The sequence below is a fragment of the Myiozetetes cayanensis genome, unplaced genomic scaffold (genome assembly GCF_022539395.1).
Source record: "Myiozetetes cayanensis isolate MyiCay16 unplaced genomic scaffold, myiCay2020 scf16, whole genome shotgun sequence".
In the NCBI taxonomy this organism is placed as follows: domain Eukaryota; kingdom Metazoa; phylum Chordata; class Aves; order Passeriformes; family Tyrannidae; genus Myiozetetes; species Myiozetetes cayanensis.
In genome coordinates, this window is record NW_026087270.1 from 2852397 (window position 1) to 2875745 (window position 23349).

The window sequence follows — 23349 nt, forward strand, 5'->3', positions numbered from 1 at the left end:
CAAACAAAAACCAAACACAAAAACAAACAAGTAAAACAAAAACACCAAAAAGAAAACAAAACAAACAAAAAAAACCCCACACAAAACCCCCCACTTTATATTTAGATATTGGACAAGTCAAAGAAGAACAAAACAGGCAAAAGAAAACATCAGCCCCGGGGCTCTTTTTTTCAAGTAGGTGATTTGACAGTTCTCTGTTTGCCTCACAGTACAGAGGAAGACCAAAACACAGGTACATCAGTTTTTAAGTACTGTTGCAACAGGTACAGCTTTGCAGATACCTGTTCTCAGGTGAAGGTTAGAATTAAAGCATAGTTGTAGTCAGGTCCTGAGTGCACTAATGTTTTTAATTAACAATTACATCAACAATCAAATCAACAATAACCAATTACATTAACTGTTTATTTAAAAATTAACAATTCTTATCAGAGAAGAAAGGAATTTCTCTTCCCTATTCATCACTTTCTGTATCACTGTGTTCTGAGGAGTCAAACCATTCCTCACTTCCTGCAGCAGGGAAAGTCAGTTTTCCAGCACCTAAAAGTAATTAACAAAGTGCAACACTTATAAACCAAGAAAAAAATGAACTTCAGAACAAGTATGTGATGGTATTAAATGACCATAACCTAGCAAAACACACTTTAGACCACAAACTAGACCAAAACACCCCAAACTACTTTTAACTGCCAAATTTTGTCTGTGGCATTCTGATAGAAGAATGTCTGCCCCTAGGTTGCTATTAGAGGTCCTCTCACCTCTTTCTAGAGAATCTGAGCAAGCTGGCAAGTGTCACATCTCTGAAATAAATGAGTATTTCAGAGAAAGCTGATGCAGAAACGAGAATGTTCATTGTTTCATGTATTATAAACAGACTCATTCAATCCTTACCAACTGTAAGAGAGCTTTCCTCTTCAGGCTCCTCCCAATGTTCAAAATCTAAAGACACGTGAATATTCTGTTGACAAAAACATTGTTTGAAGTATCTGCTCTGATGCACAACAAATACTTTCAAAACATTCAATAATTCTCAAATGAATTTTCACCTTTTTCTTCAGCAATTTGCACCATGCTCCTTGTTTTTCTTTTGCCAGAACAATCACAGCCTCTGTATCCTTAATCACACACATGGACTTCTCTGCAAATACAGACTCTTGAAGCTCCAGGTCAGCCAAATAAAGTTTTTCTCCTGACCTAGCACTGCAACATACAAGGAGTTTAAAAAAATTAAATGCAAACTGATCATAAACCACTTTTTTTGTTATACTTAAGTTTCTTAAACCTACCTGAAAACCACCTTGTCTTTAGAGAACTCGCATTTAGTGTCAGCTGCACTCGGTATTTTTACCTTCAGTGTAACAGTCTCGTTATCTTGAAACCACTTGATTTCTGGATGATAGCTGAAAGAAAGGTACTTCAATAGGATTATTTTCCAAAAGAGAAACCCACAAAGAGGTCTAACCAGGCTGTCCCACACACTCAGCCGAGTGTCCCTGTCTGAAGGGGCACTGACACCAGCAGCAGTGCCGGGCAAGCAGGTGACAGGGCACCACTCAAGCTTCCCACAAAAGCACCACAGTCCCAAGTCTTTGGAGGAGCAAATCTACTAATTCAAGTGGGGAGGCACACTCCATTGTTTGATATCCAAAAGAATCACACTTATTTCAGGATGACACCACAGTCTGGTCTTGAAATGCCAAAGGAAAGGCTAACTGTGGTTCTTGTAGCTTATTAAATAGCTGTTCTAATTGTGTTCTGCAGCAAATACTGTGCTATGTGCTAGCAAGACCAATCTCTGACAGAGTGAAGAAGCTTTTCAGCTGACTACAGACACAAATACAGCCCTTTCTGGTAGTTCTCATAAAAGCAAGATGGGAACCAATCACTCTCCATTTTCTTACCATTTATGCTGATATAGAACAGAGTCTTCTGCTTCCTCTGCTGGAGCTACATCATCTGAAAAGACAACATCCAGAAACATCTCTTATACTACAGAAACATGTATTTCCAGAATATCCCAGTACCATCACAAAAATAACTTGCTAGCACTGAAATTACTACCGCAAGACTGAAATTACTATTGCAAGACTCTATGAGTACTTCCTATCCTGAATGATTTCATAAAGTTAATAATTAAATGAAAATTTTAAGTAACAACAGTATTACTGATGGTGTAAGAAAATAAAATAGTAAAAACCAAAACAAACAAAACACACACACACAAAAACACACAACACAAAAAAACCACACACAAAAAAAAACAAAAACAAAAAACCAAAACCACACAAAACACAAACAAACAAACAAAACCACCACACATGCAGTTTTCCAGGTCAGGTAAAAAAGTTTATTGCAGTTTCAAGATGTATTTATTTGAAACCCAAAACATGCCATTTTGGAAACTGATGGGGACTTTCAGGGATGAAACAACTCACATTGGTGTCACCACCAGAGTTGGAAATGCAGCATTAATGTGACTCTACCACATCAGGGGAAAAAAGCCTTCTATGATAAGCAGCCCTGGATCTCACTTGACTTTTGTCTGCTGCAACTTTTGCATCTCTCAGTTTTCACTGCTCCAAACTCATGTGCCAGCTGCTGGCAGGTAATGCTCTTCCCCCTGCTATGCCTGAACACTTCTAAGCCTCTACTAAAAATACCACATCCTTGAGATTAGATTATAAAGGAAGGGGGGTGGTGGGAGAAAGAGCTATTTTCTGCCACCTCAAATCTCAGGAAAAAAAATAACCTCCCGGATAACACTGTTATTCAAGCTGATATTTCAACAGACTTTAAGCACCTAACTTGAATTCAAGTTTGAAAACCTTAGGAAATTATGAGAAGGTTTACCACATGGATAACTCCCAGAAGTATTACAGCTTTCAGGAAAATCTTCTTCTGTTGACATATCCTGTGGACTGGACACCTTCTCAAGATCAGCTGTGCCCTCCTTTATGCTTCTGAACATAGAAAAAAGATGTTTTAAAAGAAACTCACAAATGATACCCAGTCAACCTTACAGAAGCTCTCTGAGTCCCCCTTACTTTACCTCTAGCTTACTAACAAGGCCTGCAATAAGTTCTGAATGTTTTCACAGTACTATCAGGCTTAGTGAATCTATAAAAAGTGATCCAAGCACTTGAATTACACATATCTGAGATGGAGCCACAGCACACAGCACAATAAAGTTGGGTGGTCTCTGGCATTACACGCTTTGGTGACCATGTGGAAGTTCCCAACCTTTCTCTCCTGTTCACTAACAGCATGAAAGAAGAAATGAATGCAAAAAGGTTCTGCCTGAGGCTGCAGAAATCTCACAGCCTGAGAATCCTCTGTAAGGAACAAAACCTGAAAAAAAAGCCTTCCAAGCATCAGCAGTGCAAACACTGTTCTCATACACCAAGTCTGAACAGGGAAAGCCAAATGCTTTGGTTAAGATTAAAATCCAGCACAGTTCTAGACAGGATTTCAAGAGCCTCAATCTAAGATGGAAGTGGAGTATGGAGAAGGTCAGGGTTCCTCCTCTTGCTGATCAGTGAAGTCACAGAACCAACAGCCTAAATGAACTTGCTCAGCCCTGTGACAGCACAGCCTGTGCTGGTATTCCAGGACCTTTCTTGTCTACCAAGCAATAGCCACTCTGGAAGAAAGATATTTGAGATTTCTTTCTTCCTTATAAATACTTTAAAAACCCTTGGCTGGTCAGACAGAAGTACTAAAATTTATTTTCAATGACGGCTCCCAGACTGAAGATCAAGTGGCTGCACTGAGGGCCATGAAGGGGCCAGAACAAAAACACTACAGACATCTTGCTCATAAATATTTTACATCAAGGGCCTAAGGATCTGCAGCAGAGTGAGATGTGCCCTCCCACCACACACTGTATTTACTCAGTTCTAGAAGTTTCCAGTTTACAAGGGAAAAAAAGTTCAGCGCTGCTTCTGCAGAACTCCCCCTGCAGCCACAGTCCTTAAATGTACAGCTCTAATCAATTCAAAGGAAACTGGTTACATTTTCCAGCTTGCACTCTGCAGTTGAACACACACAAACAACATGCTCAGCTGCTCTGACTCAGTACTAGGTACTGACTGGTAAGCATTCAAACCAGCCACTGACCATACTGAACAATCCATTATTTTAATCATTAACTTGACTGTCTGCATCAAATTCTGGTGTAACATTTCCTAGAACTACAATTTTCTTTCTCTTGTGGTTACGTGGCTAAAGAATAGTTAACGAGAAGCAGACAAATCACAAACACAATTGTTTCTACGTTTAAATGAAGATCACTGTATTAATAAAAAAAATATTCCATTAAAATTAAATAGTATTTTTTTCCTCAGAAAAAGATCTGCTGAAAAAAAAATCTGTGAACACTTACAAGTGCTCCAAGTTCTCTGCATAATCTGACACTCGCACATGTCTGCACAGCTTCTGAATTTCTTCTAGATGTTCTGGATTGTCAGTTCCCAGACCGGTGGACAGAATCTCAGATCGAATGTTGTATTCATTGATCCACACCTTGACACTGGAAAGGCTGGAAACCCTGATCTTGAATTACACAACACAACAAAGACAAACCACAGTTCTTAAATGGTCTCAACTCCAACTCAAAGCTGCTCTTTAAGTCTAACTTCAAGCACAGCCCTAACTAACTTATACCTGTAAGCAATTTGTTTTCTCTGATTTTCAAACAGGAACCCACCCATGTTTGTTTTCCAAGTGTCATCACCTTTTCCGTTGTGATTATGGCTCAAGTACCTGGCAGTGTGTCCTGTCTAACAGAACCAGGGGGGGCAATGAAGTAAACAATCCCAGCCCTCATCATGTAAGTGACACCAAAAATACACAACATATACTTGGAGTAACTGTGATTCCCAAACGGGAAACTGCTGGGGAAAGGAGGGTGAGGGGCACAGTAAGAAAAACTGTTAAGTAAAACCAAAGCCTAAAAATTGGTGAAAGGTTGAGATACACCGTATGAAAAGAAGTTACTGAAGAGAATGACTTCCAGATCCCTTTCCACTCAATTTTTCAGCTGACTCACTCCGCAAGATCAAGTCACCTGCTGGATGTTAACATATGTGAAACTGTAAAACAAAGAAAATTCAAGAAGAGCAGCCATTCTTCCTATTCTGATCAAGAAAATGAAGGAGAAAAGCTTCAGTATTTTTTAATTTGCAAAAAAATTTACACTAACTAGCAAAGTAGTGCAAGAGCTGTAAGAGACAGCAGACTCAGAAATGTAAATAGAATAAATTAAACTTAGTTCAAGAGCTCTTTGGATATCAGAAAACCATCTTGGAGCATCCAAGTTTCATTCTTCCAGAGGGATGTGTGAGGAACTGCAGAACTGATTTTACATAACAAACTCCTGAAAACTAGCACTGCCAAAATACACTTTTGTTACTAACTTTGTGGAGTAGTCTTGGACCATGTCCAGATTGCTTCTAAGCACCTCCAGGGATGGAGACTCTACCACCCCTGAGCAACCTGTTCCAGTGCTCAGACACCATCACAGCAAATTAACCAGCACCACTACGTGAGTATCACACAGGATAAAATCACTTACAGGGACAGACACAAGGAGAGAGAATAATGGGTGCTCTTGTTATAATGCAGGTAAGACACCAAGATTTCACAGTGCTGTCATTCTATACCTACCACTGGGTCAACCCAAGCTGTCTTTCCCAAGGTATGGACTATTTTTGCATGATGTAGTCTTCCTTTAATTTTGTGACGAATGTGATCAGTCACCTGGGAAAAAACAAGGTGTCACTGCACCTGAGATGTATCAACACCAACACAGCTTTACAGTTACTTTAACTATAGAACTCACTATAATGGAACAATCTTCTGAGCTTAACAATGCAAAGCAAAGTCAATAAATAAATAACAGTTTTCAGTAAAACAGTGGAATACTCCACCTTAACTGTAGGTTAGAATAGTATTAGCCTTTAAGGAAGGAGCTTCCTCAATGGAAGAGCACTCATACATAAGTCAATTTACAGAGGCTACCCTTCTGCTGTTTCTCCCCCAGATTCAAAAGCAGCAGTAATCTGTTCTGGTAGAAACTATTTAAATCACAGAGAAGAAAATCCCATTAAGTTCACTGTATTATTTTGTAGGAAAACAAAAATGGAAATTGACTTCTTGGAATCTGGCCATTCACAGATATTTAGTGGTAATACTGATGAAGCAGAAATTTGGTACCGAAGTTTACAGTTTGAAACTCTTTCCTTGTAGGAAGTAACACAGAGCAAGGAAGGTAAAGAATGTAAAGGAAATAGCATACAAAACCTGCTCAATATTACCTTTGGGTTCCATTCAATTTCATTATCAATGGGTTTCACTCTACAAACTACAAATTCCACAGCCTGAGGTGGCAGACTCTGAAACTTTGCAGGTAAGTGAAGCAGCTGATCACTACTGACTTGACTTGTTCTGCCTTCATCTATATATTTAATTGTGACCTTACAGTTAAAATTTTCTTCCTCTTTTGCTGGAATGTCTACCACCTGAACCCTTCATTTGGTAGGAAAAGAAACACAGAATTATTATTCATGTAACCAGTGGTAAAAGGATTTTTTCATCTCTCATTTTAAAAATGGCATTTTCACAGCACTCTTAACTGGGGAAGTGGGGGGACCATCCTGTTTGCCATTCACCAAGTTAGAGAGTAAGTGAGAGCTTTTGAAAAGCATGATTTGAACAGCAGTGATTTTTTTTTGCTCCTTTTGGGGATGGACTGACTTTTTTTTTTAACAGAACAGTCACATATTTAAAAAGCTTTGTATAAAAACATGCACATGAATTAAGTAGAAAGCCAATGAATTTTACCTGTGGTAAAGGGCTCCCTCACATAACCCATAAAACGCTGACTTCTCCACGGGGTCTACAAAAATCCTGTGTCCTGGTACCTTAAAATAATTCTGCATTTCTTCAGCAAGAATTGCATATTGGTCATTTTCTTTATCCACTATTCGGCCAAAGTAGTTTGTTGCATGTACAATGTGGAGAGGTAGAATCTGAAAGGATCAAACACATCAAGCAGAAAGGAGGGCTGCAGGATTCCTTAAATCAATGGAATGTAAGCCTTTATACCCAAGAGTACCTACCTCTTTGCAGCCCCAAAAGGTGCCAGATGCTGCTGTACACACACATTTCAGAAGATGAGTTATTGTTATTATTATTATTCTCAATCCTAAGTGCCCGTAGTTCAGTGGACAGGGATTTATGGAGCAAGAGCTGCTAGGTCTCAGCTGATGATATCCCACTGCAGTGAACACCAGTGAACCCTGCCAAGGCTGCTCACCAAGGCATTCCACACCATTCCAACTCAACACTAAGTGCTCTCCAGCCTTAAAGGGAGTTTAAGAAGAACTGACTGCTCTTTTTGCACTAAAATGGCTTAAAAATGAAAGACTATGAATGTCTGTACGAAAATGTCAGTTAAGAAAAAATCCTCACTTCCAACAACACACCTGTCACCCTCCACTTCAACTTCCCTTCACTCCCAAAGATTGTGTTTCCTCTACAAGAAATATAACTGATGTTTCTGTAAACCTTCATCTTTGTTAATTTTGGTACAAGGTCTCAACTTATAAAGAGAAAGAATAAGCAGAATACAAGTCCTCCTCCCATGAAACGTGAATCTTCAAAGCAGAAAAGAATCTGAAGTAAGCTCAGAATCACCTGCAAAACAGTTCCAGTTCAAGCTCAGGACACAAGGAAAATCTGGCACACTTACTTAGGTAAGGGAGAAGGGGGGAAAGCTAAAAAATAACAAATAGCCAAGACAAATGGGGTACATACTGCAGCAGGATTAATGGAAAACAAACAAACAAAAAAAAGGAAGTAACAAGCTAAGTAGCTGTTTAAGACCTGTCCTCTTGGTACTCAAACCCAAGGAAAACTCTAACTCACCATCACACGTTCAGGTGTTTTTATCATTTCATCTGGGATATTCTGGGCCATGTCTATTGATACATTAATTTGGTGCCGATCTGGACACGCTGTTCTATTCCTACATTAAAAAACACCGCAGGTTTAGAAAAAAGCTCTTTGTTTTCAGTTATAAACTATTTTTACGTGACTTGTAACAGACAACATGGGAAAAAAAAAAAGAAAAAAATCATGAGCAAAACCTGTTTCAGATAAATTCATCAAGGAAGAAGCAGCAGTCGTCATTCAGAGCACAAAAACTTGACATCTCCTTACCTGCAAATGCCAAATGTTTTAAGAGAGGCACACAGGGGCCGTGACAATTTTTCACCTTCTTCAGATTCCAGCACCCTGGCAGCCAAATCATGCAGCTGTTGTGGAATTTCAGCCCCTGCATGCTTCAGATAGCCCAAAATCTCAGGTGCATGACGCGGACTGTTCTCTGTCAGCAGAATGACTGATCTGGCATTTGTACGTTCCTGACCTACAGAAGAATCCTAAAAATCATAAAAAAATGTTTTTTAAGGCTTTCATGTATCCACCACTAACAACCCAAAGTGGCATTAACCCACTGAAGGTTTACTCAAACCTTTCTCAGGGTGCAGAAGTTGTCAGTCATGCTCTGTAGGCGTTGGCCCAAGATCCTTAGAGAAGGAAAACTGAAATGGATCACACAACTTGCATCTGTAATTCCCAAGGGCTCCAGGCAGTCATCTGTTAAAACTAAACACATGTTTCACACAGACATGTAAACTTCAAACATTAGAAATATCACATCACATGAATAATGGCTGATTTCCTTCTCCCTTTCACTGACTGGAAAATGAAGAAAAAGGTCTTTTCCCAATATACTTCCATAGGACATTAGATTTTTCCAATCAATAAATTCCATCAGCGTATGGCAGACACGCCATTTCTTGCCAAGCTCTAGCAATCTGGCATAATTCTGTATCTCCTGTCAGCATCACAGAACACACAGAACTGAGCACAGCCAAGTATTTCACAGGAGTGAGACACAACACACTTGAAATACTGCAGGAATGCTCACAGCTCTGTATGAACCTACAAAGCAGAGAGAAATCCACCTTCTTGCTTTCAGCGTATAAAATGGAAAACTAATTCAGTTTGAAAATGGATAAAAAGCCTTTGTTACTGAAAAAAACTTACAGAAAATTCTACTGAAACTTATGGGAAATTATTACAATATATCTTTTTTTCAGACTTAAAATCTCTGTAGTGGATACAATTGTGAAATTATGGTAAATCTTTGAAAACATTGGTAATTATTAACTTACGCAGGGACAACAGTAACAGGGAAAAAGAAAACAAGAAACACCAGCTGCAGCACTGAGAAGTAAATGTACAATTGGAAAGAGTTCACAGGGATCTGCTTCAGTGTAAGTGATAACTTCAGTGTAAGAACTTAGTGTAGATCTTAACTCAGCATGAAGACATAACCCCAACTGGACAGAGAGAGAGAATCCTCACCCAACACAACAGGAGAGCCAGAACTGTGCATTTTTCTCCACTTCTCTGAGACACAACTGGCATTACACTTGCTCTCTTTATGTTTCTTCAAGGTAACTATTGAGTTGCTCTTTAGTGCCTGGATGACAAAGTGAAAAAAAAAAATTAGACATTTCTCCAATGCAGCAGTAACTTCTCTAATCAACTCTAATAAGCACTGACTCTTACTAGAATTCAGCACACTCCAGATACTGCAAAGACACACGTGGAAAGAGTTACTGAAATTTAGGTTCCTTCTATGAAAAAAAAAATAATATGGCAACTAAGTTCCTTAATTTCCTGTATAAAAGAAAACTAAAATCTCAGGTTCCCATGGATTAATAGATTAGGGAAATGTTTAAGAAAGTAAGTTTCACTTCAAGCTTTTCCCACCATTAATGTGTCCTCTCTGAGTCGATCCCATCATCTAACAACATGCAGACTCACCTTTCAGTCTCTGAGAACAAGCACTCTTAAAGTTAACCCTTGGAATATTTTCGTAGGCCAGGTAAGATACTTGAAGTTGGTGTACACAAGGATTACTATGAACAGATTCAACCTGACTTTGCATCAACAAGCACTTCCCTAAGTGTTGGCAGGTAAGCAATTCTGATATGCTTGAAGAAATGAACCCTCAAATATTCAAGAAGAACGTGTTAAATAGTCACAAGCCCGGACCAAATTTGCTTCCATTAACAATTATCAAAAAATAAACACTCCAGATACACTAATGTTTGCATAAGAAGAAACCTTCAAGTAGCACAGGATCTATGCCAGCTTCTGCTGGAAAAAAGTCAGTCTGATTCAACTCAAAGTCCCAATCTGACAGGCAGAAGGCAGGTAAGAATTCAGGAATGAATTAGCCTTTTTTTTTTTTTTTTTTTTTTAACTAGCAGGGCAGGCTGGGGTTACTTTTAGCAGAAATAATTAAATTCCATAATTTGCACTCCTCCTTTATTTTCAGAAACCAAGGTATTTTTGTTTAACTTCACTATTAAAAAAAAACCTACTTACTTATGTAAGTTTAAATACTTTCTTACCTTATGAATCATCTCTACTTCATTTTCTGAGTCAGTGAATACCAGCACCTTCTGAAGATTCGTGTGGGTAAAATCCAGTATTTTGAGTAATTCAGCAATTTTGCTGCTGTTCATGCAAGGCTGCACGACCTAGAGACAGGACAAAACAGAGGGCTGGTAATTCATGTCACCCAGACATATTTCACCATATAATTCTTCTTTTTAATAACCACTAAGCTTTATTCTGTAATACCAAAGAGAATGTAGTACATGGCAGCTCTGGTAAGTGGCAGGCCTTTTGTTGAACCTACAGGAGATACAACTCTCAGAATGCATGCATTCAGCACAGCTTCCAGAAGCATAATTAAAATCCATCACATCATCAAAATCCCACACTAAGGTTTTACATCAGTTTGAATTGATTTACAAGTTTAAGTTTGGAATTTTCAATCACCACTAAAAACAGAAAAGGAAGGAAAGACGGGGCAAGATTATTTACTAGAGCATGCAGTGACAGGACAAGGGGGAATGGCTTCAAATTGAAAGAGAATAGGTTTAGATTGGATATTAGGGAGAAACTCTTCCCTGAGAGGGTGGAGAGGCCCTGGCACAGGTTGCCCACAGAAGCTGTGGCTACTGCAGATCCCTGAAAGTGTCCAAGGCCAGGCTGGATGGGGCTTGGAGCAACCTGGGCTAGTGGAAGGTGTCCCTGCCCATGGCAGGTGGGTGGAATGAGATGATCTTCAAAGTCCTAACTCAAATCCTTCTATGATTCTACAAAAAGTTTCACACTCCCAAAGCATTCTGCACCAGCGCAATACTCTTAATAACTAATGCATCCACACACCAACATGTTTTGTCCTGCTGAATGATTAAGACTTCTCACAGGAACTCGTGGTCTTTCAGTTTCCTGTCATGCTTGAGAACGGCTAGTCTTGGAGATTTCCAGCATTTTAAATCCTCAAACTATTCCATTTTTAAACACAGAACAATTCAAATTACACTTAAACCATTTTGTATTATTCTTAAGGGCTACACCACACTGACTGGAAATTAGGTGAGAAGACACCCAAGAACATGTAATAGACTTTCTGGGAATCTGAGGTCAGAAGTTCAGTACTGTGTGGCACAGAGCAACATAACAAGTATTTTACTATGTCTGCCTTGTAGTTCTGCCACTCAGAGTTAAATGCAAAAACATTCTGATAACACTCTGGTCACAAACTATACTGTTTGCGAATAACTCACATCAATTTAGACTCATTTGCACTAACTATGCACTAACTATCTGAGGGACTATCTTCACCTCAGTCCTAAAACAGACCTTCAGCTCATTCAGTGAGTCCCTTGCAAAGGACTTGAACATTCCTTCCAGCTCACACATGGGAGATGCACCTCAGCAGCCCGAGCTCCACCTGCTTCCAACAAACCATCCGCAGCCACACGCACAAGCAGTGACATCATTCCCCAATTTTTACCTGTTGCACATTCCCACAGATGGCAGCTTCTTCGACAACTGTTATCACAATGTAAGGATTGTTCATGAACTCCTCCATCAAGGGTGGGATGTGTTTGTTCCACTGAGTTCCCACAGCAATGATCTGATGTGGTGGATTCCCCCACGCTCGAGCAGTGGCCTTCTTGTAACAATCTAATATAGTGAACACCTACAAAGAAAAAAGGAGTTTTCTCTCCTCTCATCCTATTCCAGGGAGCATGTGACAGCATGGAAAAGTAACACTGAGCACAGTGGGTTTTCCAGTCACAAAACCACAACCACAGCACACCACAAATTTCACATCCCATAAGGAAGTGTTTGGTATGTACACTTTTATCCTATTCTTTAAATGACTTCTGAAGGAAGAGAAGTGACAGGACAGCATGAAGTAACAGCATGTGCATGTACACAGACTGTAATGCAGGATTCTGTCCAAAGATGGAAAACTCAGGAAAAGGATTTGTTCAAATCTACAAAGTACTAAGGCTACACAAAGTAGATCCAAGAGGCCAGAGGCAGTCAGCAAAAACTAGGAGGTAACCAGAAGACAAACCCAACCTGCCAATACAGTAATTTACAATTAAAAAAAATTAAAAAAGAAGAAGAATCTGTTCCTGATGACACTACCTTAAATAAATGACAAGCAGTCCAGTTGTGGAACAATGTCAGGATGACCAAGAGCTTTGATTAAAGAAAAAAAAAAAACAAAACCAAAAACAACCCACCACCACCTAACAGGGCAAGTCAGATTCAATATACCAGAGCTCACATCTTCCGGTGTTATTTCCCCTCAGTATGAGCCACTGTTTCAGACACGCACAACTGGAACAGCATTTTACCAACTTAATGTGTAAGCCCTTACCTGTTCAGAGGTGTCAGACAACAGCACCTCAATCTCATCAAGAACAAGATGGCAAAGTCTACACAATAACCAGCTCTTACGTTCCAGCAGTCTCAGAAGGCTGTGTGGTGTAGTCACTAACACTTCACCTACCAGTCAGAAGAAAGACTTGACATTAACTTACAACTTCAAATAATATTATTAAGACACCAAAGAACACAGTAGCTTTATTAAAAAGGCCACATTTGCCTTTCAAATGCAACATCTTGAAGCTGGGGAGTTTTCTGTTGTTTGGTTTTGGATTTTGGTTTTTGTTTATTTGTTGTTATTATGTTGTTGTCTAAATAGAGAACATTCAACTCCATTTTCTGACTTCTGGTCGATAGTTGTTTTAAGTTTCCTTGTATTTTTCTACTCCTGCATGTCTTCCAAGACCTGAGTGGGCAAAGCTCTGAGATTTTGGAATTGAGTGAAATGTCTGAAGGCCAACAAGTTCACAAAGCAGGATGCCATTCATTTTCCAATAAGGTACTGAAAGTAGAGATAACTTCAGAACCAAACAGACAGAAGGGAAATAATGAAATATGTGCAAGAGTAACTACAAAAGTTCAGTTTCAAAAGTGGAATAAAGCACACACTGTAGCTTAGCTATCTACACACATGTGTATGTGTGTACCTATATATATAAATAAAACCACACCAATCCTCATCAGTGCAAATACACCAACAGCTCCACTACTAAAAGATCTGGATTCATCCACCAGCCTCAAACCTGAATGATGGATGAAAGTAGACAAATTGCTGAAATGGAAAGTCTTACATAGTTTTATCCACAGTTCTTGCTCCCTTGGCACAAGAAAAGCCACTTTTGAAAATGCAATTATCAACCAAGGCTTAACAAAGGGACCAAACTGGACTAATAAACTGAATTGTTCTAACTACATATACTTAAGCAGGGCAAGTCTCCCTACAGCTTTTTTATTACTTCCATGCTGTTTCTCCATTGAGCACCCTCTGCATACTACTGAGTTATATGCACAAAGTACTGAGCATTTATTGCATTAACAAGTTGTAAACCACCATTTAAACAAACAAACAAAACCAAACCCCCTTCACTTTACAGAACCAAAAACTTAAGAAGCAGAAATTGCTTCTTTCATGCGTTCCTGCAATTAAGGCTGCCCACATTGCCCTCAAGCACAGCTAAGATGACAAAGTATTCTTACAGCCTCGGGTTTCCACATGGTTGGCTGCTTCCTTGTTCTGCTCAAGGGTTATCAACACTGGATGAAGGTCTCTGCAGCCTTTCTTGTACGTTTTCAGTAGGTCAAAAACAAGTTGTGCCTTCTTCCATCCAGGACATACAATAAGTGCTAGTGGCTAAACACATGGGTACAAAAAAATGTGACACCACAGTACTAGACAGAAGTAAAGAACCTGAAGAATTGTACTATTTCAGGATTTAGGGCAAAGCCACAATCTACAACACAGCTTTTAAGTACTTCAAAACTGAGGCTGTCAGTACTATAACACCTCCTGAATGCAGATGTTGCACACCCAAAGGGATGCATGCAACAGTAAAAGGTCCAAAAATTTAACAGAAGCAGGAGCATCTTGTCACACTTGTTTTACTGGGCCATTTTCAGAGGTCCCTTATAAGTTCAACAATTCTGTTTCTCTTATCTAATACAAGTTAGAAAATGAATTATAGTATTTAAAACAGGTAATACCCATTTTAATTTAATGATTACATACCACTCCTATAGAAATAAAGCTTTATCACAAACTGAAGTTCCAGCACATGAACCACTTGTTAGGGATTACGTGATAGGTAAGTCTGGAACTCCCCTATTCACACAGCCCAACTCTGTAAGTTTCTAAGCAGAGGCCTTATAGACACTGGTAGGTATCATGAAGATACACTGAGATCACATTCCCAACATTCACTGGCTTTCTGATCATTATTCTACCGTTGCACTTGACAGGAGTAACAGGTTTTCTCTTCTAGTATAGTATATACATACTCCACTCGTGTGTGGCAAGGCTTGGGAGGCACTTTTCAGCTGCAAAAATGTAAGAACTGGTGGAATATATAACAGAGGATCATTTCCCTGCTGGGAGACGGCAACAACATCATATCCTGAAGCTACTGGCGGCCAACAGTAAGACTCTGTGAAGTTAGGGCCTGAAAACTTGTTCTGAGCAAGTTCCTGCAGAGAAAGAAATTAAGAGTTCCACATGAAAACTGTGTGCTTAAACAATAACAAACCATGACAAAACACAACACCGAGCAATTTAAAAGCTGACCCACTACAGACTACATGTCCTTAGTGGGTAATACGAAAAAAAAGTTCTTCTGGGCTGAGCTGTTAAATCACTGTATTAAAATTCAAGTCCCAGGACTCGCAGCAGTGGTTGATATACCAGAAGAAATAGGTACAACTCTTACAGCATCTCTCCGAAGCTTCACTTACTCAACCACATGAACAACCTCCTACACATTCCTCAACCAACCTGAGTTATTACTTTCATATTTAGTATATAAAGTTAAGGTACGATACTTGCCTTAAAAAAGATAAAAAGTGCAACATCATGGTGTTAGCAATACCTTTTTCAGACCATCAGAAAGTGGTGCTGTTTTCAAAACTGGTGATGGCTCAATTTTCTTGCTAAGGAACACGAATCCTTCCCCAAGATTTTGAAAATCCTGAAACTAATGACAAATATGTGATGAAGGCAACACTTAAAAAACCAAAAGCTTACACTCAACTCAAAAGCACTCACTGCATTTAAAAAATGGTATTTTGATGAAAATGAGCCACATAAATTGTAAATACACTTAAATATGATTCATGCACACTGATGTGTTACACAGACCAGTGACAAGACAAATACTCATTATTACTAGCTCTTAAAGAAAGGTTTTTCAAGAGGATCTTAACACAACCACGTCGAACCCCTCAAGAGCAGAAGTGGATGTTGTGTGTACAGCTGGCACTCGGCCCCACCCCTGAGGCAAAGAGCAGCACAAAGCACGGACTGCAGAACAACACAGATGGCAATTTCTCTGTTGCTCCTTCCCTCTCACTTCTTTGCTTCAGTGTGGGCCCTCTGCAGACCACAGTCCCTTTAGGAACACCTGCATGGAGCTCCCACTACTCCTCTGACCTTGGCATTACCTCTGTTTCTCACCTTTCTCTTTTCTTGTTCCCTCCCCTGCCTTACATTCACAGAGTGTCCCTAACCTGGCTGGCTGGCTCAGCTCTGGCCTGCACTGGGCTTCGTTGCTGATGCAGCTGCCATCAGCCCCTGACCTCCTCCCACAAAGGCCACCCCTGCAGACCCAACACTACCAAAACATCTGCACAAGAGAAGTTAAATGAAAGATGATGCTTAAAATACCTGCTGGTCATTTTCACCCGTGTGGGTCTGAAGGGAATCGGAATTTAAGAACTGCGGAAGCCTGAGAAACACACAAGTATCAAATCCAGCATAAATATAAAAGTAAAATATTATTTATAAATACTACCACTATTTCCAAAATGTCATGAAGCAACGCAAAGTATTTCTGAGGTATTATCTATGCCAGTGAGAAAACCACTTGAACATGGAAGAAATCAAAAATCACCCCTTTGAAAAAAGAAACCCCACAGTGAAAGTAATCCTACAGAACTTTGTTCAAAGGTAATTGGTAGGTTCCTTGACTTTGGAAGAAAAATAGACTGGGCTGCAGGAAAAAGGTTTTTTAAAAGTTTCAAAACATGAAACAATCGATCTTTACATCAGTTAGAAACTAAGATAGAAAACACTCCTGGGGCTTATCACATATGCATCAACTGACACGCAGCACAGTAGAAGTACTGCACAAATAAGTTCTGAGTCATTTTTCATTAAGTTTTAAAACTTTATATATCACATTAAGAACAAAATAAATCAAATTAACACCTTCAGTGTGCAGAAAAATATCATTGTTGTTAAGCTACTGATTAGAAAGAACTGCTATTTTTCTTGTAGTCTGGGTAACCATCAGAGCTTTATATTCCCTTCCTTCCCCACAAGGATGTGTATGCACCTTCCCTTACACCCCCACCCTTTAGCTGCCTAAGAGCAGTAACTGGAAACAATTACAGCTCCCAGTTATCTGATTCCATGATCACTCAAAATATTTAACATGCTGCACCATACCTCTCTGTTTGAACTGCTTTATTTTCCTTCAAAAGCAAACCTGGAGTTGCGTTGACCATCTAGAAAGAAAACACATTTTAACACTAAAATACTGCTGAAAAGCAACATTTAAAATATAGATCTGTGTTATACTGAATGACTACAATGTTCCTAACCTGGCCTATGTTTGTATTTCACTATTTAATACAAAATACAATACTTACAGGCACAGTATTTTCATTTACAACTTGGCTTGGCCTTTGGGATGTCTCTTCAAGAACAGAACTAAACCCAGGAAGACCTAGAAAGGTAAGTAAAAAATGCAGACACACATTTTTGATTATCTGAACACATAAAAAGCCAGTATTTTTATTTACTGGGTTGCCAGTGACTTGTTTAGTTGCTTGTATCATTTCCTAACAGCAAAAAACAACAACAAATAGTTGTCTTTATGTAAAAATAACTACACAGGTGAACTGAGTGAAGAAGGGGAGGAGATGGAAGGTTCCATACTTTTATAAAGAAAGACATGAATCACAAAGACACAAGTCATTGTAAATATTCCTTTCAGAAGTAATTGTTCAAATAAATCCCTCCAAATTCCAAACAATCCAGTAATGCATCAATGATCAATGCCACAAGTAGTATCAGTGACACCCAATGCTACTACCATATCAACAAGCACTTGTGTGATCACCTCAGCCTCCCTTTGCCTTACACAGCACAAAAAGGGACTCAGACTGAGGCAGGAGGTTCACTGCTGTATCTATCACTGTTTCCCACACACAGTTCCCACCTGTTTCAGGATGTGGTGACACCTTCCCCCCAAACGGCAGTTTTGGCCTGGGGACAAACGTAGGACCCACAAACTCCACTGGAACACACTCAGCATTTAGTGATGCTTCCGTGTCTGAATCATCTGCAGAACCCTCTGCATTCCCTTTAGGTTCCTCATAACGAGCAAAGTACTTTGTGACCAGATCATCATTAACACATATCTGTAATACAACAAACTCTTTACTGATGACTGTCAGTAAGCAATAAGCTACTTGTTTAGAATTTATTTGAAGTTTTAAATAACAACAGTAATTTTATAAACTATAAAACATCCTCAAAGCAGCCAAGCAAACAGAACCCCAGACACAAGCAATACCAGCGAATGCTTTCTAAAGAATATTAACTCCAGAAAAGGAAAGTCAGTCTCATCTTCCTGTATGTTCTTTCAACAGGTGTTATTTAGTTGTGAGTTTCATGCTTCTGGCCAAAATTCTGTACTGAATTAACTTTTTCTGTGAGCCCTATAAACCTAAAAGAACTCTCTAGTTCAGTCTAGCTGGTTTATTTCTTTTGGACTCAGCACATATCAAAATCTCGCAGATATAAAGTAATATTAAGCTAAAACTCCTTGTATCTACCATACAGCTGCTTAAGTCTGGCAGTAGCTACAGCAGAGATTTGGCACAAGTTGCAGATTTTGGCAAGTGGAACTAGATTGTGGGTTTTTTTCCCACATCCTTCAGGACTCAGTTGTATGCAAAAGCATGAACTTCCAGTTATTTTTAGAATATTATGCAGCTGCCCTACTGAAATATCTTCAAATTTGATACCACAAAAAGGTGAAATCACAAGAAGTGCACCAAATAATTCACACAGTTGTTCACTTGAAGTACTGACTGGATTTCACTTGTCATTAACTTCCAAAAAAAGGTTCACGTACAGAAAAATGCAATTTCTGCCTCTCAGAATTTCTCCAGAAGTCTACAACAAGTAAAACTACACCTCTAAGAAGTTGATGATTTAGCACCTATTGTATCTGACAGAAATTGCAAAACTCACAACTCATGTTTTCCAGTCTTAAACTAATAGCAAAGTGCATCAATAGGTTTAGAGATAAAAAAAATCTTACCTTTTCATCTTTTACAGTCACAAAAAGAAACACCTGAAACACATTATCTTCTAGTGCCTGCACCATGGCTTTAACCTCAGTAGCCTCTAAATGTAATAATGAAAACAAGAACAAGAAAAAAATATTAAACCCTTATCAAAGTGTATTTACTTGAACTGTTCGAGACAGACAAAAACAGTAATCACAATTAAATGTAACCTATTCCACTAGAGAAGCTGGAACAAATGTAATAATGTTTGTTATGTCACATAAATGAAACAAGAAAGTTAACAATAAACATTTATAAGTTCAAAAAAGGAAACTGCCCTTAGTCTTTGGAAAAGGACTGAGACCTGCCACAGACGAATGACCTCTCGAGATAAACTGCTCTTAATTCTACACTGAAGTCTTGGTTTATCTTTTAGACTCTGACAATCTGGAGCACCACTGTGTGCTTTCCAACAGCGACATTTACTTTTCTTGAAAGAAGCTGTATGTGCACACCTGTACAGCTTTGTTAAGCATTTATTTAAGCAATGACAGAGGATAAAAGTCCATTCCCAAATCCTGAAGTAGTTGTGTACGCATTAATGATGGATTAGCAATTGAAACAAGTATGGATTGCTACTTGTGGAACAGTCTGGGAATATCTATTTTGTTATTGCTCCCTACTAACCTTTACTTTGCAGTGATACTTTGATGTGTGTAGAGGGGGTGAAGTGAATAGCAAGAAGTGCTATGCCTCAGTTGCTGTGTCAAATTATCAGCCTAAGACCTTTTCTGGCTTTCATAACTTATCCCCTCCTCCCCACATACCTTCTGTGTGGAGTTTGATGTACTGCTAAGTAAGCAGGTAGGCAATTTTTCAGGTAGAAGCAAGTAAGCCAGTAGAAAACCTCAGGAAACAGCTACTTTTTTACTAAGACCAAAAGCTGTCTCATATCAAAAGGAAAGGTTTGATATGCAGCTCCTTTATTTTTAACACACAACATTCTTAAATATAATCAAGTATACACAAGTAAAATAAACTTGTGTCTATACAGAAGTACTATATTTCTCTAACAACTTTTTTCCCCAAAATAGAAGCATTTTTTACCTTTGAGAAGGTCTCGAAAATGCTGGATAGCAGCAGTATCCCATCTTTTGGCTGGTCTAGGAAAATAAACACAAGTTGTCCCACATCATCAAACATGAAAATGGTCATTTCAGAAAGAACTTTGTGCTTGCAAAGAAATTATTTTAAGTGATGCCAAAGCTTACAAAGTGCACCAACTGTAGTAGCAGAACCTTACTACTAAGAACATAACTTCAGTCCTGGTACTATTGTTTCAGCTCACCAATAAAAGGAACTGAGTAAAATTACAGGATATTGCTTTGTCCAGGTATGATGGCCTACATGCAACATAAAATATAATGGAATCATAGAATCATTTAGATTGGTAAAAACCAACAAGATCATCGAGTCCAATCATTAACTCAGTACTGCCAAGTCCAGCACTAACTCATGTCCCCAGATGCCACATCTACACATCTTTTAAATCCCTCCAGGGATGGTGACTCCGACACTGCCCTGGGCAGCCCTGCCCAACCTTTAACAATCCTTTCAGTGCTGAAGTTTTCCTAAACTCAATCTAAACCTTCATTGATTCAACCTGAGGCCATTTCCTCTTGTCCTGTCCTTTGTTATCCAAAAGCAGAGCCTGCCCCCCACCTGGCTCCACCCTCTTGTCAGGGAGCTGCAGAGAGGGAGAAGTTTTCCAAGTCTGGTTTCCTATGTTCTTCTGAAACATAATCCTTTCTAGAAGAAAAATTTCTTCACTAAAATTTTTCTTAGAAATGTATGAATAGAATGTATTTATTAAACTCTACTTACCCTATTTTTGCAGTGTTTTCACAGAAGTCGAGATGCAACGTCACTGGCTTTGTGCAATACAGGCTACACTTCTTTGCTCTGTATGGAAGCTTTGTAAATAGTTCCACTGGAACTCGAATGCTGAAAAACAAGAGCACAAATTACCTCATCTTACAGGGCAGATTTTGTTCTCCAGAAGTCATTGGTCTCAGACACATCCTCCTGTTACCCTGTATCTGACAACACAGTTCCTCCAGGAATTTGGCTCCCACTCTGGAACCCCTGTCCTTCCCTGAGAGAAGTGCCATCAGGATTGGTGAAGGGATTTACTTTGGATAGGAACACACACACTATTTACTTCGAATCTTTCTGATCCTTTGTCACTACAGTTTCAAGTCCTCTTGATATTTATCTTATAAATATCTTCCTTTTTAACCCTCCCACTACCACATACCTCACCTGGCACTGCATATTCCAGTTTACATATTTTAATTATGTGCTAGAAATCAGGTATGGTTAACAAGAAAATTTAATACACACACAAAAAATTTGCAATTGTACTCGTTTTCCTGAAGAAGAATTTATTCTTTACAAATGTATCGCCAGAGAGTTAGTCTTACCCTTCACACTCTGGTTAGAGATCTTTAATAATCAGCAAGATACTGCATACAGCAAGCTTTTACGGTGAATGTATTTATCACTTTTGTTCAATCTTTTAGTGTATTATCAAAAAAGCAGCAAATCACACATTTATTTCTAATTGAATATATTTTAAACTTGGGGCATTGTCACATTGTTTTAAATTGACTGTTGATGTGTTAGGAAACACTATTTAACTTTAGAATTATTTTGAAGTATTTTATATAAGCTTTAATTCTTTGGACTACTATGAAAAATGATTTAAGTTTCTTGTACTCTAAGTTGCATATTTTAATAAAGAAACAAACTTTAAAACTAAGAGCTGGAATAGGTTTCTCTAGAATAGATTTTTCAAGATTTTAGGAATAGAAGGTTTCCTAATGCCTTTCTCAAAAACTTGGAAACTGTGGAAACTCTTAGTAAACAATTAGGAAACTGCAGTGGGAAAAACCCCACAGATTTCTGTTCAGATGTCAAAAGCTGTTACAGAAAGTGAACCCCTGCTTCCATATATGGTTTGTAACTGAACTTCACTGATCATAATTTTTAATTTTTAATATAGAGCTACTTACTACAGGAGGAAAGAATATATAGTGTTAACCGGCAGTTATACACTTCAGTCATAACAAACTGACATTATTTCTATTTTGAATCTTTAAAAAAACAAAGCCTGAGATGGAAAGCATCTTTAGAAGTTCACAAATTAAGGACTGGTTTGCACCCACACCTATGTAAGAGACTATCACCCAGCTAGCAGCTTCTGTGGACCCAACCCACACCTCAATTAATCCAAAGCCTCATCACTGTGAACCTGAATAAGTGTTAATAGCATCAGTATCCACCATCTAACAAGTATCTTAGAGTGATAAAAAAATCCGACACATACTTGTGTGATTCCACCAAACTGTATTTGGCATAATCCACAAGGAAACATCTGAGTGGGTGATGAAGAGCATGGCACTGCACCGACTGAAACACCGCCCTGCACCAGCACTTGAGCTCCTCACTGAAAACCACATAAATCTGAGGAAGAAAGAAGACAGCAGATTCCTGCAAATGGCCTGAATTACACTCAAAGTCTTTCAGATGCAAGAGCACAGTATTTATTACACAGCCTTCCATTTTCTTTGTAAAATGCAAGCATTGCAGCGTGTGCAGTTATGAAGCTTACAGATAAGAACACACAACCCACAGAGACCTCATTATCTACTTTCCTACAGAGCAATAGAAACCCCAAGAAATGCATGTATCTGTTACTTCACCTCAAACCAATGCAAAGAATAGACTATTTCTACGTGTACAACAGAACAATGACTTTACCTGGCCTTCTTGTATCACCTCTGGTTTTAAGTTCTTCACACCTCTATGTCTGTCATAGAACTGATTCATTTTAGCATTCAGGTTTTTGTATGCCACTTCATAGACTAGGCCTGGCACACATTCTTCTACAGCAAGCCAAAAGCAACTTGGATCTTCAATCTGGGGCAAAGGGATAGAGAACAAGTACTATTAACTCCTGCTAAAACGACAAGATGCTTTTAAGAACATCTGACCAGCAAATATAAAAATAAAACTTCATACACAAGCACCTTGTTTGTAAACCTCACTTCCAGAAAGTCACATGGAAATAAACATCAGTCCTTCAGACTTTAAAAACACCAGCATACCTTTAGTACCACAACATCCATGATTATCCCCTGCGGCACATTCATCCCTTCTGTAAAAGAACGGCAAGCATTTGATTAACAATTTTTAGAGCCACCATTTGTTTTGAAGTGTATCTAAAGAGCAGACACCTAAAGCACCTACGGATTTTTACTACGTATGTCAACAGTATTAATCTAGGCAACTGATTAACGTGTTTCAAAGGGTTCAAACCAGCCTTCTTAATGAGGTGCTGTGCTAAGGTATAATTAAGATTTGCCATCCCTTCCCTTAGAAGGGATACATAGGCTGATTGCAAACAAGCGCTGCTACAACCTACCTGCATGACCAAATGGACAC

At 38.8% G+C, this 23349-nt stretch overlaps 1 protein-coding gene across 1 annotated transcript; it reads right to left on the minus strand.

Moving 5' to 3' along the window:
• Positions 1 to 451: 451 nt before the first annotated feature.
• TDRD12 (tudor domain containing 12) lies at positions 452 to 23057 on the minus strand. The gene is made up of 30 exons (XM_050311268.1): positions 23013 to 23057; positions 22666 to 22824; positions 22232 to 22368; positions 20728 to 20847; positions 19951 to 20006; positions 18876 to 18961; positions 17766 to 17967; positions 17194 to 17270; positions 16991 to 17049; positions 16208 to 16268; positions 15414 to 15518; positions 14830 to 15015; positions 14032 to 14185; positions 12827 to 12954; positions 11945 to 12133; positions 10488 to 10616; positions 9430 to 9547; positions 8531 to 8664; positions 8218 to 8438; positions 7924 to 8023; positions 6838 to 7025; positions 6312 to 6522; positions 5662 to 5754; positions 4379 to 4548; positions 2848 to 2957; positions 1899 to 1953; positions 1284 to 1397; positions 1044 to 1197; positions 889 to 955; positions 452 to 537 (listed from the first exon to the last, which is right to left on the minus strand). Exons 1-30 carry the CDS (start codon positions 23055 to 23057, stop codon positions 452 to 454), a joined length of 3714 nt encoding a protein of 1237 aa, XP_050167225.1.
• Between the last annotated feature and the right edge of the window lie 292 nt (positions 23058 to 23349).

Coding starts and splice junctions, on each gene's coding strand:
- TDRD12 (XM_050311268.1), bottom strand. CDS start 23,057: ATGAATGTGCCGCAGGGGATAATCATGGATGTTGTGGTACTAAAG. Junction 10,617..11,944: donor TCTGTGGGAATGTGCAACAG/GTAAAAATTGGG, acceptor TCCTGTCTCTAG/GTCGTGCAGCCTTGCATGAA. Junction 1,954..2,847: donor TTCTGGGAGTTATCCATGTG/GTAAACCTTCTC, acceptor TTGTCTTTTCAG/ATGATGTAGCTCCAGCAGAG.